A 17,481-nucleotide genomic window follows, 5' to 3' on the forward strand; every position below is an offset into this window, starting at 1 on the left:
TCTTTAAAATGACCGCTCAGAGGAGAGGAGTTCTCATTTCTTTAAACGTTTGCTGCTTCCCCTCCTCTCTCCTCGGTTCCCCTCCTCGGTCCTCCGCTCGCATCTCCTGTGGGCGGGTCTAAGTCTCGAGGAGGGGAACCGAGGAGGGGAGTCGAGGAGGGGAAATGTGAGTATTGAGAAGCCTCTCTTGCGTCCCTCCATGCTTCCCTGGTGGGAGGGACTAGTCGCAGGGAAACGACGCAAGTGAGGGACGCAAGGAATCCATTTAACCGAAGTGAGAAGGACCCTATGTGTACGATCTGTGTTGTAGTGGGCTGTCACTCAAAAACTGAGTAGCCAATGGAGATGCACCCCTGAAAGTCCCGCCCACCTGGGACGTTTGTGTCAGAATAAAACAAAAAAATTAGGGAGCGCAAACGAGAGAGCTGCAGCGAGAGCAAAAGACTGATCGTTGAGAAAGAAGCAACAAGAACTGCAAACAAAAATATATGTTAAACAAAGAAAAAAGACTATAGTTTACATGATTACACAAATGATTTGTTTGCAACTTCTAGTTTTATCTTTGAAATTAAATGTATTTAGCTTGACTCAGTTTTTTTCTCTCTTAAACTCTTAGTTTTGCTTGATGCTGAGAAAGTGTTGCTTTATCTTTATGAAACAAAACTAATCCCATACATATCAATATTATTTTACTGAAATACAAATAAGTAAACTCTAGTGTTATTGGAGGAAGCTTGCCTTGTCATTTTTGGGGTTAGCACACGCAACACGTGTAATGGAAATGTTTTACTCTTTCACGAATGAGGCTTTTATTTTTGAAACGTTTTACCGGAAGTCCTGCTGTAATTCCCACCTCACTTGACAGGTGTGGAGCTCAATCTGCCATGGATTTGATAACGTACGGCGGACAGTCCGCAGTTGGCGGTAACATACGGCAGTCACTTCTCTCCGCTCACGTTATCCTTCCTCGCGATGCTGTTGATAATGTATTCGGTACCGCCGAGAGGAGCGCGTGCCTGTGACCCTGGCAGATCGATGGTCTAGATCAGAGAGGGAAGTTTACCTCCAGCGACCCGAGCCTCGAGGCGCTCCTGGCGGATCACTGCACGGCGGTTTACCCGTTGAACTCTACGGTAAGAGGCTTTGCTTGTTTGGCGTATAATCACAAGGATGCAGGAGAGGATATGAAAACATTGGCAGTAATTGCACGATTTAATTATATTTTGGTTTGTCTTAAATCTGACCTTGGATACATTTGAATGTACAATTTAATTGATGTAAGAAACTTTGATGGGGCAAGTAGAAGCTCATGTGTAGCCTAGTGCAAGTCCTAATAGCCTACCCATTATTAAAATGAAAATGAATAGAATCAATACATGTATGGCTTTGTATATATTTGAAATATGTTTCCAATGGACAAACAATAATATTCTGAATTAATTGTGTTACTTTTGTCTGACCCTTACCTGGGCTCTACATCTAAAGCCTATGAATACATTAGCTCGGTATTGTAGGCATATTTTTTAAGAAACACGTAATTGGAGAGAATAATAGATGGATGCAGCAGTGAGGGGAGTCTAATTTGACCAGACTACCTCTCACCACATGTTAATGTCCAGTCATTAACTGATTTAATGCCTGGCAGGCAAACCGTTGATGTGTAAACCTGTTCTCTGTGGTTCTTCATGCAGCGGTTAGTGGCAGCTGGCAGCATCACTGTCTATTCAGAATGACACCACTAATCCCATTTAAGCACTGCTGAGGTCTGACCTAAGGTCTCAGGGATTCAGGAACATTTTGTAATTAAAAATATCTGTTTTTGGATCTAGTTATGAGATTTTGAGATTCTAGCTAGCTTAATCCAAAAGCCAAATGTTATATAAGTGATGGCTGATTTTGAATGTCCTATACCTTGGACAAATCTGTATACTCTGATTACATTTTAGTTCCCGTTGTCAGTCAGAGGCAGTGCTGTGAGGCTTCCCAGCTGCCAGTTACATAATGTCAGCCCGAGACTGTGACAGTTTAGTGAGCAGCCGAGAAACTCAGGCGAAATTGAGCACCTAGGAGGCCATATTACAACATTACATAAGGGATGTTTTCCTTCCACTTGGCTGGGAGAAGCAGATGATGGAGGTCCAGAAATAGGACTGAGTGAAGGAAGAGGAGATGCTGCACACACACTGTTTACCAACAAAGGAGTACACGGACAAGCCTGGCAATGGATATCTGCCCCACATCGCCATCAGTTTATAAAGAGACATATTTGCCTTTTGTGTATCCCCTTTGTGCTTGCCTTTGCTACTAATATCCTGCTGTTAATGATCCTAGCAGTATTCATTGTGTACACTGGTGCACACAAAGAGGCACTAGGCGGTATTACATTCAAGGGCATATCCATGTAATACATTTTAAGAGAGGTGGAGGGGAAATGTCTGATTGCTTTTCTTTCTGGCTAACCTCATCATCAAAGTGCACTGGCTCATTAGGTTGCATCTGTTTTAGATTTGATATTGTGAGTCTCTTTACAGGCAGACAGACTTAAAGCAGAGGTAGATATTGATGTACTGTCGACTCTTAACTTGGTGCTATCTATAGGGAACTGAAACAACCGTGAGCAGAGTTTAATACGGTTAATAAGGTGGATTGTATTATCCAGTGAAATACAAGATTAATGTAAATTATTTTCTTAAGTATATATACTAGTATCTATGGCAGATGTATGATGGCTGATATAATGCATCCTGGTATTGATTGGCACTGACAACTCCAATCCATTACATACATGATGTGAGTTGAGTCGACCAATGATCTACTATATCAAATTCCAACTATAACTACAAATTAAATGATATCTCCCTCAATACTTGCAGACCAAATTAACTTCAGGATAAAACTAGAGATATGTAGCCCAGTCTACATAATCTTATAAAAGCAAAAATATCCAGCAGCACACACTTTCAAATGTCAATGAAAAAAAGTCAACGTTTTTGAATAAATAGTCATTTTGCTATATTTTTGCAGGCCTATTCAAACCAACTGATGCCATGCTGCAAAGCATGGCAATCTTATTAAGATTATTTCAGTTTGATTTAATTATCCGACTTTGCCACCATGTGCATTTGTCCAAATCTGTTTTTAAAATCTCTTGTTGGCAATGTTTTATGTAAATTGTGTTTTGGTGTGGGTTTGCTTTGCATGAAATGATGATGCAGTAAGCAATGAAACGTCCTGATAATACATTATGAAACATAACCATTCAGGTCAAGTGGAACTTTGCATCTGAGATGTCTTTTGTATGAAACACTGTTATCCTTTGGACAATAACATAGGAAAACTCTTTGTACACAAAGTGCTTTGGGGAGCCGCAGCAGCACTGCAGGAGCTGTGGGCCGCATCCTAATAAACTGAGAGGGCTGCAGTGGGAGCTGTGAAAAACAGACGTGCCACAAACATCACAATAACTTCATGCCCACATTTGCAATCAGTTCTGAAATGATATGAGTCACCTACAATATGAACGTCATAAAAGTCTGAATGTTTATTCTCAGTAATTCTCAATTTGAAAAAAAATGATTATGAATTAGCCAAAATTATGTATCAAAGAAAACAAAACATATTTTTCCATTTTACAATGAACGTTACAACCTCAACTTAAGTAAAGTGATATTTGGTTATGCTGTGCTTTATTAACCTTAGATGATCTAATCAGACCAAATCCATCCACACAGATATCTTGGTTTCCAGGGAGGATTGATAGTCCTACTCAGAATCAATGAGGCTCAGCTTAGATGAAAGGGATTCCTAGAATGTGAGCGGATGCTTGTGACACTGACTAAAACTAACAGTATAAAACGTGGCAAATGAGAACCATGAATAAGAAAATAAACTTTCACAATGACATTACTGTTGTTGGATTTGCATCTTGTTTACAAAAAATAGGATTTATGTGTTGACCTTTTGCTTCTAGGTTATTGTTAAAACAATTTGACAGAGCTGCTGTGGAAATTGAGTGCTCTGTGGGATGGGAACAGCATCCTCACTGGTACCTTTTGAAAAGTAGAGTGGGACTCCTACAGTATGTGCCGTTCCCTTTGGGGAGTTGACGTTGCTATTTTTTATTTTCCTACTGAAAGAGAATGCTTATTTTAGAGATGTGTTTATCCCTGCAGACATGATACTGTGAGGCGTCTGCATGAGGCTGCCTGGATGAACATGATGGAGGAGGCTGCCAGTCAGCTCGAGAGAGACCATGTGCACAGCGTCTATGACAAGATTGCTCCATATTTCAACGACAGCCGCTACAAAGCCTGGCCAAAGGTGCAACAGTTCCTGCTGGATCTGCAGCCGGGCAGCATCGTGGCTGACATTGGTGGGTGTCATCTCAAGCCGAGATGTATTTCTTAGCAATCCCACAATACTTGATCAATAATACCTTGTCGTTGCTTATTTTAAAGGTCGACTATTATGCTAAATCTACTTTTCATGTCTGTTATATATAAATATGTGTCCCCTCTGTGTAAAAGGATTCTGAAAGTTTTTAGGAAAAAAGATTCCCACTCTTTTTGTCCTGATCCATTTATGTAAAAACCTGTCTGAAAATGAGCTGATCAGATTTTGGCCACGTTTTGATGGCATAATTTGTTTTTGGCTTGTGTAACCATTAGCCAATAACCAACCAAGGTAACACCCGCCCACCTTACCACCCGAATCTCCTCCTAGAGCACCATTGTGTATTTGTTTTGACCAAATATCTCTCAGAGGGGCTCCTTATTTTCATCTAAAGTAACACAGAATCAGCACTTTTGAAACAGGGCTGAAACAGAGGGGTTTATGGGATGCTACAAAGCATGATCTGTTTGGTATTTCGAGGCAAACACTTCAGAGACATGTTTTGTATATAACAGAACTATAATATAGTGATGAAAAGAGTAGAATAGGGGACCTTTTAAACAAATTAAGTAACTATAAAACTGGCTTTCCTAAGGAGAGGGAAGGAGCATTTTTATGTTATTCTACCACTGATAATCTTCTGATCAGCCGCTAGTGTTGTAGCTCACTGTCTTGTCCTTGGTAGGCTGTGGCAATGGCAAGTATCTCCACATCAACAAGGAGGTGTTCAAGATGGGATGCGATGTCTGTCGCCCCCTGGTGGACTTTGCCTGGAGCCAAGGTCACGAGGTCCAGATGTGCGACGGGCTGCATCTGCCTTACAGAGACGGCTGCTTCGACGCTGTGCTCTCTATTGCAGGTAAAGCATAAACACATGGAGCTTTTGTGATTCCTCCCACTCAATAACAAACCACCCCTTCATATTTTGCATTAACCCTTACTGCTGAAGCCATTATTTGCCTACAATTAAATGAAGTCAGAAATAATGCTAAACATCCGTTTACCACAAGCTTTTGTTGCTTAGAAAACAGTCTGAAATAATTAATGTGTGTCCTCCAACAAAAGCGTGTAATAAGACACCCACACTATTTATTAGTTGTGTGCTAAACACAGTGTACAGAATGTTTTTTGTTGCCTGCAAGAGCTGAATGTGACTAAACATCATTAATTAAATGCATCCTCATTATCCTACTTCATTCTGATGAATTCATGTTTTGTCACAGTTATCCATCACTTGTCCACCAAAGAGCGTCGAATTCGAGCAATAAAGGAGATGGCTCGCACCCTGCGAGTGGGCGGACGCATCATGATCTATGTGTGGGCCATGGAGCAGAAACGTCGTAAATTCGAGAAACAAGACATCTTTGTTCCTTGGAACCCCAACCCTCAATCGCCCACGGACAGGGAGCCCGCCAAACCCAGAAAGAGGGCCACAGCTCAGAGTGTGAGCGAAGCCATAGGCAACGCCGACAAGCACAGGAAGGTTAGAAGCACATCTTCTGTAGCAGACGAAGAAGAGCTGACCACGCCACACTGCACCACGCCACAGCAGAGCACACAGAGACTGTGGTTCTTCTCCAGGTCTCTGGATTCTGTGTTCGACTTTGGGAGCTTATCCATCTCACGGTCATCCTCCAGAGACCTGAGCACGTTATCCTCGCCCACAGGTGAGAACGAGCGGAACAAGAGCAGCCATTGGGGGAGAGGACGAGGCCTCATCAAACAGGTCTCGAGCTTCTTTTCCCCAACGTCTGTGATCGGATCGGAGGAGGACGTCTTTGACTCTGTCACAAACCTGCACAAGGGACAAAATGCTCCTGGAGGCAACAACAACGGCCCAGAAAACCAGAGTGTCTCAGTGTCTTTGGCCCAGGAGTGCGGCTCTCTGGCCCTGCCAGATCTGGTTCCTTTCCAGAAGGAGCACCTGAAGCAGTCTTCAGATGAAAGTGAAGGAGGGCTGCAGGGGAAAGAGCAGCATGAAAGCACAAAGAGTTCTCAGGGGAGCGAGAGGCAGGTGGAGGGCTCCTGCCTGAGGTACTATCACGTCTTCAGGGAGGGAGAACTGGCCGAGCTGATAGAGAAGCATGTTGATGAGCTTCTTGTCAAACACACCTACTTTGATCATGCCAACTGGTGTGTGGTGGCAGAGAAAGTTCAGATATGTAAAATATAATTTTAACTTGATTTTATTGTTGCATAACTGCCTCAAGTTTCAGCACTCTCACACATGATGTGTATTACACTCATGTGAAATGTAGACATTGTTGAAGGTACAACAAACACTAAACTACTCCACTACGGCAGAGCTTTACTTAACTGTTTGGAAATTGTGATTATTAGGTTATTAGTTTCCCGTTGTCCTAGAACCAATCATATCTAGCATTGAAAAAGTTTACATGGCCTCACTAATAGTTTTGCAGCAGTAAAGTATTTTACTTTTTAATGCCTATTATTGTAAACTTTTCCAATTTTTTAAATGTATTATATGAAACCAGCATTCTTTTAGAAATTATAATTATATTTTTATTATCAAACCACAGTGAGCTCCAGTGCTGCTACTGCTAGTGATTTTAACTCTTTTATTTGTATGTATTATTATTTCTGCAAGAGATATGTTAAGAAATGCACTGTTTCTCTCTTTAGAATTTTATATTAGCCAACTAAGATTTTGTGAGAATATACATACTCTTCCACCATACTCTTAAATGTTTTAAATTGATTACACTGGAAAGTTTGTATTTCTTTGTCTTTTTATTTTATAATTAGACATTCCTTAAATCTAACAATGAGCTAAACTTGCAGCAATTATACTTCTTGATAGAACTGTGTAAACTGCTCTTGTGTAATCTTTCATAACACTATCATAAGAAGAGCCTGAAGAATATCTTCCAAAACATTTGTGCATTTGCCTGTTGCGTTTTGATTCAAAGAATGCGTTGCCAGTGTGTGTGTGTGTGTGTGTTTGATGTTTTAAATAGTTATTTACTGTCTTGTGTGGAAGTAACAAGCTGAACTATACCACTGGTATCTTTTAGAAAATCAACTGCCTGATATACTGTGAATTAACATTGCACTGTACCACAAATATCTCACTGCTTGATGTCAGTGAATGACATAAAAATAGGTGAAATTTAAAACGTACTAATGTACCTATTTATGCCAAGGACTGTGCGTGTCCGTAACAGTACAGTATGTGTGGACCAACTGTGTATGTTCTGAATTGACACTGGTACCTTGATGTCTTATCTTACCTGATGTAAATACTTTTGAGTTTTACTTTATTAAATATTTTTGTTCATGAGTTTAGTTGTGTTGCATTTACTTTTTTTACCAAAGCATACATATTTGGTACATATTTAATCGGTGACAACCACATAATTCAATAGCACATAGTGTGACACCGTGAAGTGCTTCTATAGAAGTAATGAGACTGTATCCTGATGAGGTGAACAGCAAGTCAAACCACTTTCTATAATCACTTCTAGGTAATCACTTGCATGAGCATCACCAGCCACTCCCCCAATCAAATATCATTAGCAGAGCCCTGAGCAGATAGTGGAAAACATAGTCTCCAAAAGAATACTTTTTTTATAAACATGAAATGTGTTTACTTGGATAACATATTAACATAGAGAACACCAGATTTATTATTTCAAAAATATAGACATTATATCACTCCAGTACATTTATGTTACGCATTTAGTAGCTACTAGCTGCAGATTTAGATGATTAGTTACATTTCATATATGCTTTTTCAAAATAAGGATATTTTCATTGGCTTTAAAACAGTGTTTCTCAAACTTTTTCATACCAAGGACCACTTAACCAATAAAAAAAACACTTGCGGACCACCTAACTCCACAAATATCCAAAATCACATCGTTTTTCTAGAACAGATTACAAATCGCCTGGAAATGGTACAAACAAGTGGCAACATGTGTGATGAAGGTGTTGCGCTGGGCTATATCATGCAATCAATTGAAACTTAAGCTCGCTCCATTACGGAGATATTCCCACAAGAGTGCGGAAAACTTACATTTATTTAAAATGTGAAATGTTACCAATATACTCACAGACCACTAGGGGGCGCTCACGGACCACCAGTGGTCCGCGGACCACACTTTGAGAAGCACTGCACTACTGGTGAGGCTCTGTGGGTCTTCTGGATTCGGGGCATGAAGGTTTTACATTCCACAGTCCCTCCAAACCTGAAATATGAAGAACATTAATACAATATCATGTTCAATGAAGCTGTCATGACAAAGTGTACAAAGTTAGGTAAACAATTCTGTATTGAGAAGGTTAATTTCTGGTATAGCATCTATGTGTTGTGTACCTGAGTTGCTGCTCTGTGGAGGATGGAGTGTCTGAGGGCCAGTTTGTCGTTGTCTCTCGAGTATCCTCCTCCGATAACGGCAGCGACGGGAACACCTCTGCTCACCACAGTCTTCATCACGTACAGATCTCTCTGATACAGCCCTGATAGATACACACAGTCAATCAAAAAACATGCAGAAATTAAGTATTGGTGGAAATCCTCAGATGTCAAATCCTCACTCACCTTGGTCAGTGAGACGCAGCCGCCCGAGCTCATCCTCCCAGTGAGGGTCGACACCGGCGTCATACAGAACCAGGTCCGGGCGGAAGGTCTCCAGCAGCAAAGGGAGGTGGGTCTCCACTGTTTAAAACATCCGGCATGTGACTTCATTCGGACAATATTTTTTATTTAGATTTAGTGACTTTACAGCAGGCAGGGGTGTCCAAACCTTTATCACCGAGGGCCACATACATTAAAATATTAGAGGTGAGGTATACTGCCGCTTATAAGTTAAGTTATAAGTTAGCAAAATCAATCAAAAGTAGGTAAATTATGCTTGATACTTGAATCTGCTTTAAGAAAAATAAACAGCCTACATCCCAGCTCTCCAGAGAGTTTCATTTAATTTGTTAGCAGCTCATCCCTTACAACAGGAGTCCCAGATTGATTATCATAAGAGGAAATAGGAAGGGTATATTTCAAGTTTGTTATGTAAATAAGTTATTGGGCTTTTTTCTTATCGACTTAGATTTGTTAGAACATATTTTCAAATTGAATTGACTGAATTTATTGTAAATTGGGCTTATTAACACGTGAACACTACTGTGTAATATATATTTACAGATATATTTAATAAGTACAATACATGAAAAGCTCAAGTTTAATTTGTGGGCCGATTCAAAATGTCCCGGGGCCGCATTTGGCCCCCGGGCCGTATTTTGGACACCCCTGCTTTACAGCAACACTATTTGGTTAATCTGAACACATCATATGTATTATTATGTCATGTGTCACTTGCCTGTGGAGAGGTACTCCTTGTCTTCCATCCCATCATCCAAGCTGATATCTAGGTCACTCTGTTGTTTACGGAGGGGGAAGTTTTTCCCACAATGCACTGAGAATGTAAACACACACGGCTCCTCTTTAAAAATGAAAGCAGTGCCGTCACCCTGTTGGATTCAAAAGATTTGATCAAATACAAAGACAAGTTTTGCATATAATAGTATGAGAAAATAAAAAGTAGAGGTACGGTAAATCTACCTGATGCACGTCTAGATCCACGATCAGAATCTTCCTTTTGTGCGAGGAGACACCCATCAGGTATTTGGCGGCAACTGCCAAGTCGTTGAGGAGACAATACCCTGAACCGTAGCTTGGGAAGGCATGATGTGTTCCTCCTGCTGTGCTGCAGGCCAGACCCCTCTGCAGAGCTACCTCAGCAGCCAGAACAGTCCCACCTGTCAATCACAGAGAGGTTGTCATGTGGTGTGATCTCTAGGGGCCGTTGAGATGTTACATCGCCCAGACTTGTCAGATGTTCTTCTCACCTGTCTCATATCGACAGCGCCTCACTATGCCTTCACTCCAGGGGAAACCTGTCCTCCTCTGTTCCTGCTCATTGATTTTCCCAATAAAGAAGTCGTTTAAGTATTCCTCAGTGTGCACACAGCTGAGTAATTCTTTAGAGGCAATTTCAGGGACCCACACCTACTGTGAAGAAGGACATTTACATCAACAGGGTAATGTACTGTTTCCAGCAGTAGCAACAGGTTTTACAATGTTTTTTATTAATGATCAACCATTGTAAAACCACTGAGTCTCACATATCTACACATCGTTTTCTAACAACTGTCCAAAACAAAAATAATTTAACACAATGATATATACAAAATTAAAATCCTATTATTATCAAGTGTAAATTGTCTTAAAAGGTAGATTTATTTCTCATCATCAATCAATCGTACCATTACAGAACTAAATAATTATGACATATGGACACTAGTGTTTTCGTAGTTTAACATATGAATGCCTTGCTCACCTGTTCCTCTGTGATCACCTGATCTTTGATTAAGAAGTGCAGCACGCGGGGAAACTTGCCCATAGGAAACCTGTGGTTGGGAGGGAGGTCGCACACATACCTGCTGTGATGAATGATGGGAAGTGCGCTGGATTCACGTGATACCTGCAAGGTGCAAAGGCTCACTGTAAGGTCAGTTTGGAGACATTGAGTTGCATTTCATAAAAGTTATTTTTATGAATATTAAGTTCTTACTTGTTGTTCACCATGAAAACATCTGCTGGAAGTTAAAGCTGTACCGAGCACTTGTCCGACTTTTAAGCGATATGTTCGCAAAAATATCTGTTTAATGCACATCATTTCTCTGACTGGCGTTACACTATATATAAATAACTCGCTAACATAGATCAGGGAAGTGTTGTGCGGTTTGGTGTTATGAAACAAGCTACAAACGTGCTGAAGGTGTCCTGTTTGTTGTTGACGGATGTTTCAAAGTGTTTTCCCTCTGTAATACTGCCATCTGCTGTGAGGGAGTGGACACACACGGTGTAATTCCGACATCTTTATTCTTTCATCTCCCTCCGAATGCATCAGATTGACCTTGATATTATATTAGGGTCACACCAGCGATGTAAGTAAGTTCATTTACTCAAGTACTGTATTTAGATTCAAGATTCAAGCCTTTTTTGTCACATACGACACTACAGTGTAGATATGGCAATGAAAAACTTAAGTCTAAGGCTCCTCCAACAATGCAACATGAATATATGGACATAAAACAGATAAACCCAATACAAATAGTGCAAGAAATAACAAGTACAAAATTGAGGTACTTCACTTGAGTATTTTCACATTATGTTACTTAGTTACTAGCTACTTTGCAGATTTAGATTACAATACAACATTGAAATCAACGAATACATTATAATTAGGGCTGTCAAGTTAACGCGTTAATAACGCGTTAACGCAAAAAAAAAATGAATGCCACTAATTATTTTAACGCGATTAACGCATGTGTATTTTTTGTCCTCGGCCGCCCCGTAGTTTCAGAGCGCATCGAGTTTAAAATACCATCTACAAGCTGATGCTGACAGCCTGGTCCTGTCGCCCGCTTGTGGCAGACCACACTTCCACGCTCACCGGCAGGCACCGATTGGCTGTTGGGAGGACCGGGAGGGTGTGTGTATGTGTGGCCCGAGCGAGCGAGCGAGAGAGAGAGACCTTACGTGCATTGTTGTTGTTAGCATCTGGTGCTAGCTAGCTGCGCTAACGGATATGGAGCTGTTTAAATGAAAACAGAGGAGCGACATTTCGCCACAACTGCGCCGAGCACTTGACTTTATGCAGGAAGCCAGACAGTGGGACATTGTACGAAAAGTCAGCACACTCAGCACGGATAGTGCGCAACATGATTGCAGCGTCCAGGCAGCTCCCGTTCGAGCATATGCCTTGAGTTGCACATAGCTCCAACGATCCATCACACACACACACGCACACACACGCACACGCACACACACACACATACACAATGGCTTAATCAAGCACAGAAAGACAATTATCATCTATAAAAAGCACAAATATGTGAAAATGTTCATATAAAAACATTTCAGAGGAGAAATCTCCTATAATAGAACGAGGAGATTAGAGAGTTAAAAGCTGGGCGTTGCAAATAGAGAGGGGAGAGCAGGGACCCTCTTTCTGAATGAAAGACTCCAATATATTCCGACAGAAAGATTGTGTAATTTGTGCAGAAGATAGAGGTTATATTCAGTCATTAACATGTAAATGTTCTGTTCTGCTTTGGCATCTTTCTAAAAGGAATCTTGTATTTTTAAAGGATCATACCACTGCTTTTGCATGTTTTAGCTCATACACTATAAATCACTTACAGTAATTGTTTTACAAGCCACCATGATTCCGTTTTATTTTTATTTTAGCAGACTTAAAACATGTTTGAGTTGTATAGTCAAACCAAAATAAAGATAAAACTGGAGCAGCTGGAGCTTAGAAGTTGGAGCAGCAGGTCATGCAGTATTTAGAATATCAGCCGTTTGTGTCCATGCGCAAGATGCTGAACCCCAAAAAGTTGTGTTTCAGTGTGGGTGAAAGAGCAAGATTCTCACATAGATTAAATGACGAGTAGTTCGGCACTGTATGGCAGCCCGGCCGTCAGTGTCTGAATGTGTGTCTGCAAAGGTAAAAGTTTGCGTGTAAAAGTGCTCCGAGTAAAAACATTTAAGAAAACTTTGCTAGCTCACACTTTTAAAACTTGTAATCCTTTTCATATGTTTCAAATTGGTATGGCCCGATAGAGGGGTGGTTCTGAGCTCTGTTCATATACATTTTCTATTGTTTTCTATTGGTGTTATCACAGATTTGTGTGAAACTGCATACCAAATCTCTGAGAGAAGTCAGATTACCCCCCTTTCTAAATCTTTCCGCATTTTTTGTTGGGGTGTTTTTGGGGGGGGGCATTTCATGGCATATCTGTGAAATTAGAAGCGTACCATTCTGAAATCAACGAAAACCAATGGCTGCATGGAACAGCAGTAACAATATATAGACGAATCTAAAAATACAGTATTCATGATTTGTAGTATACAAACAGCTGAGAGTAAGCTGTTAGGGAGCAGCATTCTGCTTCAGGGCAGCTGCTTTCAAGGCTTTGCAGCCCTGCATCTTATTCCTATCAAAGACAAAAGAAAACGCTGACAACTGCTCAGCTTTGATCTAAATACCTCTTCTCTTGTTGTCAGGCAACATATTGCAAGCACACTTGAGTAAGCCCTCTGAATACAGTCTCTTTAAAGAGAGTGTTTAAGTTAACTCAACAGAAAAAGACATGTGGACTTTTCTTATACAACCTTTTTTACCTATTGTTCCTCTTTGGTTCACACAACGATGGGATCGATAACATGCAATATGTGTTCAACCAAATGAATGACCCTGTCATCTCTGAATAGCCTTGTCATCTTGGCATACATGTATTTTCAGGTTCCTGGAAACAAACATGTTTGTTGTGCGACCCCAGGAGGGAAGTGGGCGGTGTTTGGTGCATCAGACATACCTGTCAATTACACTACATCACAATCACAACATTGAGCCCACAAAACCCCCGTCCTCACCCTCCACCTCGCCACTCGGAGCGGAAGGAATTCGCTGGCGGATTGCGAGAGCTGGCAGAGCGTGTTGCAGCAGGTGAGGTTGTTGTTAGAGGGAATTCATTTGTAGCTGCTCTTTTTGTGTGATGGTGACGGCCTCGTGCAGGCAACCCTCCGGTCACATGAAAAGCTGAATCACCCCTCATTACCCCCACTATAATCACATGTGTAATGGGAAAACAGGCGATGAAATCATTGTGCAGTAGTATAATTTACATCATTATCTGTCAGTGTTTTCATCTCCCCACTGGGACTGACATCTTATTTGACTCTATAGCACCATTCATTGTCTGGGAATGTCCTTAGAACTACTTTTTTGACAACTTGTAATGTGGCTGTTGTTTGGGACAACAGGGTTCTGTGTTGTTAGAAAGCAAGCATGAATGTTAGCCAATGAAATACCAAGAATTGAGGATAAAGGCCAAGAATATCCACTTACCCAAACCTTTTTTTATGATCTGACCTTTTCACACCTTTTAGCTGTTGCCAGTAGTTCTTGGGTCTGTGAAAGGACACACCGATCATATTGGATTTCATCGTCCGAAGTTATAAGGTTTAGTATTTTATCAGTAATTCAACCTGAAAGAAGTCAGGCAGACAATACCGTTTACTAAATCTGAATAACTGGACAATCTAAGAAAACCCCTCAATTTGAGTTTGAAATAAAGTACTAAACCTGCATTTATATAAGCATCACGCTCAGGAAGCACTTGGGACTGCAAATAAGTCAACCACATTTTTGAATAAGCCAAACTGAGAGAAAACCCCCATTTAGATGATAACACCATATTATATTATTAGGGTGTGTGCATCATTTCGCATGAGATGCTACGCAAACCAGAAGACACAATGTTTACGTTGCCTTTGTCATTTTAGCATTTATCTGTGAACTAAATTAGACTTTTCTGCAGCAATGATTTTTAATCTCACCCTTTTAATGCAGTTAAACAATTCTTGGCTTCACAGTGAATGTCGTCACCTGCTGAGTGAAAAGAGACACATTCCTCATCTGTTGTGATTGCTTCATTTGACTCTACATAAATATCCCATTGTTTGGCCATTTTTTAAACATTAGCTAGCAGTTGTTTTGCAAAGCATGGAGAACATTTCTTGATTCTTAAGTACTATGTTTATATTCAAATGATGAGATCACCGCAAAGCCTTGTACTTCTTGAATATCTGCTCATTAAATGATGGAAACATATACGCCATTATCTTTGCACCCACAACAACTGTGATGATCAGATCAGCTCTTGGGATAGACAGCAGGTGAGACTGCAGAGAGAAGTGATAATGCAGAACATCTGCCCCATGGTCTGCGGTATGCAGGGAATCTGAAGGGGAGTCGGAAAGCAGCGGAGATATTGAGTCAGACTGTGGTATTGCTGGAATGTCTTTTAATGATGTTTACGTTTGAATTGTTTTCGTCTTTTTCTACAGCAGAGTGTGGTTTAGGTTTCATAATCGTGCCTAATGTGACAGCAGGGAAAAAAACATATATCATTATTTCGTTTTTTCTGCTTTTAGACATACTTTCCTTAGATAGAAATACAGTTTGTTATCAGTGTTGCAGGTGTAGAAAGAATGATTTTTCATACTATAGATGTAGTTTAACCCTGTCCATCTCTCAACCTCAACAAACTCACGCTTGTTCTGCGCAGCAATAACATGTTGCATAGCTGACAGGCAAACCTGCAACCATACAGCCACATGTTTCAATAACACACCTGGCTCCATTCTCTTCCACTCACTTTAATCTCAATGTACCATGAGAAGACCACAGGCACTTCACAACGTCTGCCCCGTCTTGACAGCCAGGTAGATGGTGCTGATAAGGGAAGAGGGAGACGGCAAGTGAAATGACAAGTGCAGAAATGTTTTTCAGCCATGATAGTTTCACATTTCACAATCTAAAACACTTACAGACCTGAATAGATTCCAAAATAGGCAAATAGGCGATAGATTAAAATGTCAATGTCTAGCTTGAAATTAATTATTCCTTGAAAAAGTATTTTGTACCCCCAGGTGTTGCAATTATTTAGTGAATGGGTCATGAACTCTGTCATTTTCAATCTGTTACACTCTTGCACCTGAAGTGAGTGGTGAGCAGAAAGGGAAATGATGTTTCTTATCACTCTGTAAACCAGCCAAAAACAAACAGTAATATCCTCTTTCACTCACATTTGTTTCTTTCTGAAGGGGTTGGCACTGACCTCGTCCGTCTGCAGAGGATCTGCAGCGGGGGGCTTGGTATGCCTGCCATCCCTGGTAGTTTGCTTTGGCAGCCTGTCCACTGACCCCGCTACCCCCGTCCCCTGTCCTGTCTTATCATACATACATATCGTAATCTGCAGCAGGATGCCTTGTCGTGTTTACATTTATTTCAACACTGCTAAAAGATACATTTAGCATTGATACTGAGGAGATACATGTTTTAATCTCAACCACTAGAATGCACAAAACAGGCTCCGACGTGTCTGATTACTTTTTAGGAAAGTGCGATTTAACTGTGAATATACTGTATTTAAGTTCCGTTAAGTCAATTGATGTAGCCGAAGCTTCAAAAGGCTTTACAACATAATGCTACCCTCTTTCCAACAGCCAATCATTTATTATATAACATTGAGATTGAGGACCCCATAAAAGACTACAGACTTACTCATATGTAAAGGATAGTATGAAAATGACATGATCATAGTGAAGCCCCCAGACAGAGCTTGTTGTTTGCCTGGTGTAAAGTGACTTCTTCAAATACACACAGTCCCTCCTGCTCCAGGTGCTGAATACCCTCCATCCCCTGTGGAAGACAGACAGTTTTTTCTTACAGTGACACAAACAGGGCTGTTTTTTCTTTCTTATTTCCACGGGCAGACAGGGCCTCTTGGTAAGCCTGTGAGAGCATCCAGCTGTGTTTGAGCGGAACTGTTTTCACTCCCACTGGCCTTGGACTGCTCACTTGCACAGCTCAGATAGACCCGGCAGAGAAAAGTCTATTATTCATTAAGTGCAGCCAATTCTTCAAGTTGGTGTTTTTCAAATGTTTATTTTTACTGTAACAATAGACTGACTTATTTTCTTCTGTGTCTCTTCTGCTTCATTTACCACTTTCACATGCACCTGCATGCTATTTTTACCTTTCTCAGACAAAGCAAACACTCCTACAGCACATGTTCTGCTAGTTGCTTCATTGTCAAGTTGTGCACACATGTATATGTGTGTGTGTACACACAACCTAGGCAAGAGCTTAATTGTCTTTTAGCTAAACTTCTGATGTGCCTCCTGTAATCTTTCCATGTAACCAGTCGGACAACGGGGAAATGTAAACGCAGATATCCAACAAGGACATGGGAAATGTCACTCGATCTGAACAAAAGATCAGGAAACAAACTAAAGTTTGCACACATAGCTTATCTCACCATTTAATCATAGGATTTATCAATGGCTGCTGTGTAAAGCATGGCACAACAGAATATTGCAACTTTTGTCTTTTGCCAAGTTGTCTGAATTAAAATGGGTAAAATACTCAATATAATATCAGTACATAAGTTGGTATAGTCTGAAGAAAGACAATGATGGGGAAAGGTCAAAAAGGT

General features: G+C 40.7%; 3 protein-coding genes across 3 annotated transcripts in view; 2 read left to right on the forward strand and 1 right to left on the reverse strand.

The window, feature by feature from the left end:
* Positions 1 to 858: 858 nt before the first annotated feature.
* trmt9b (tRNA methyltransferase 9B) lies at positions 859 to 7,693 on the forward strand. The gene is made up of 4 exons (XM_034207162.1): positions 859 to 1,133; positions 4,173 to 4,372; positions 5,078 to 5,251; positions 5,616 to 7,693. The coding sequence occupies exons 2-4, from the start codon at positions 4,210 to 4,212 to the stop codon at positions 6,563 to 6,565; spliced, it is 1,287 nt and encodes a 428-aa protein (XP_034063053.1). The 5' UTR covers positions 859 to 1,133; positions 4,173 to 4,209; the 3' UTR covers positions 6,566 to 7,693.
* Positions 7,694 to 8,015: 322 nt separating this feature from the next.
* hdac12 (histone deacetylase 12) lies at positions 8,016 to 11,204 on the reverse strand. Its single transcript, XM_034207169.1, has 8 exons — positions 10,983 to 11,204; positions 10,749 to 10,892; positions 10,258 to 10,417; positions 9,971 to 10,167; positions 9,729 to 9,879; positions 8,954 to 9,070; positions 8,729 to 8,871; positions 8,016 to 8,600 (listed from the first exon to the last, which is right to left on the reverse strand). Exons 1-8 carry the CDS (start codon positions 11,085 to 11,087, stop codon positions 8,577 to 8,579), a joined length of 1,041 nt encoding a protein of 346 aa, XP_034063060.1. The 5' UTR covers positions 11,088 to 11,204; the 3' UTR covers positions 8,016 to 8,576.
* Positions 10,829 to 17,481, forward strand: part of stard13b (StAR-related lipid transfer (START) domain containing 13b) — a 68,786-nt gene continuing 62,133 nt past the window's right edge. The window contains exon 1 of the mRNA XM_034207134.1: positions 10,829 to 10,919. The gene's annotated coding sequence lies outside the window, so the exon portion shown is untranslated. The remainder of the gene's footprint in view (positions 10,920 to 17,481) is intronic.

Source organism: Gymnodraco acuticeps, unplaced genomic scaffold, assembly GCF_902827175.1.
Source record: "Gymnodraco acuticeps unplaced genomic scaffold, fGymAcu1.1, whole genome shotgun sequence".
NCBI lineage: Eukaryota > Metazoa > Chordata > Actinopteri > Perciformes > Bathydraconidae > Gymnodraco > Gymnodraco acuticeps.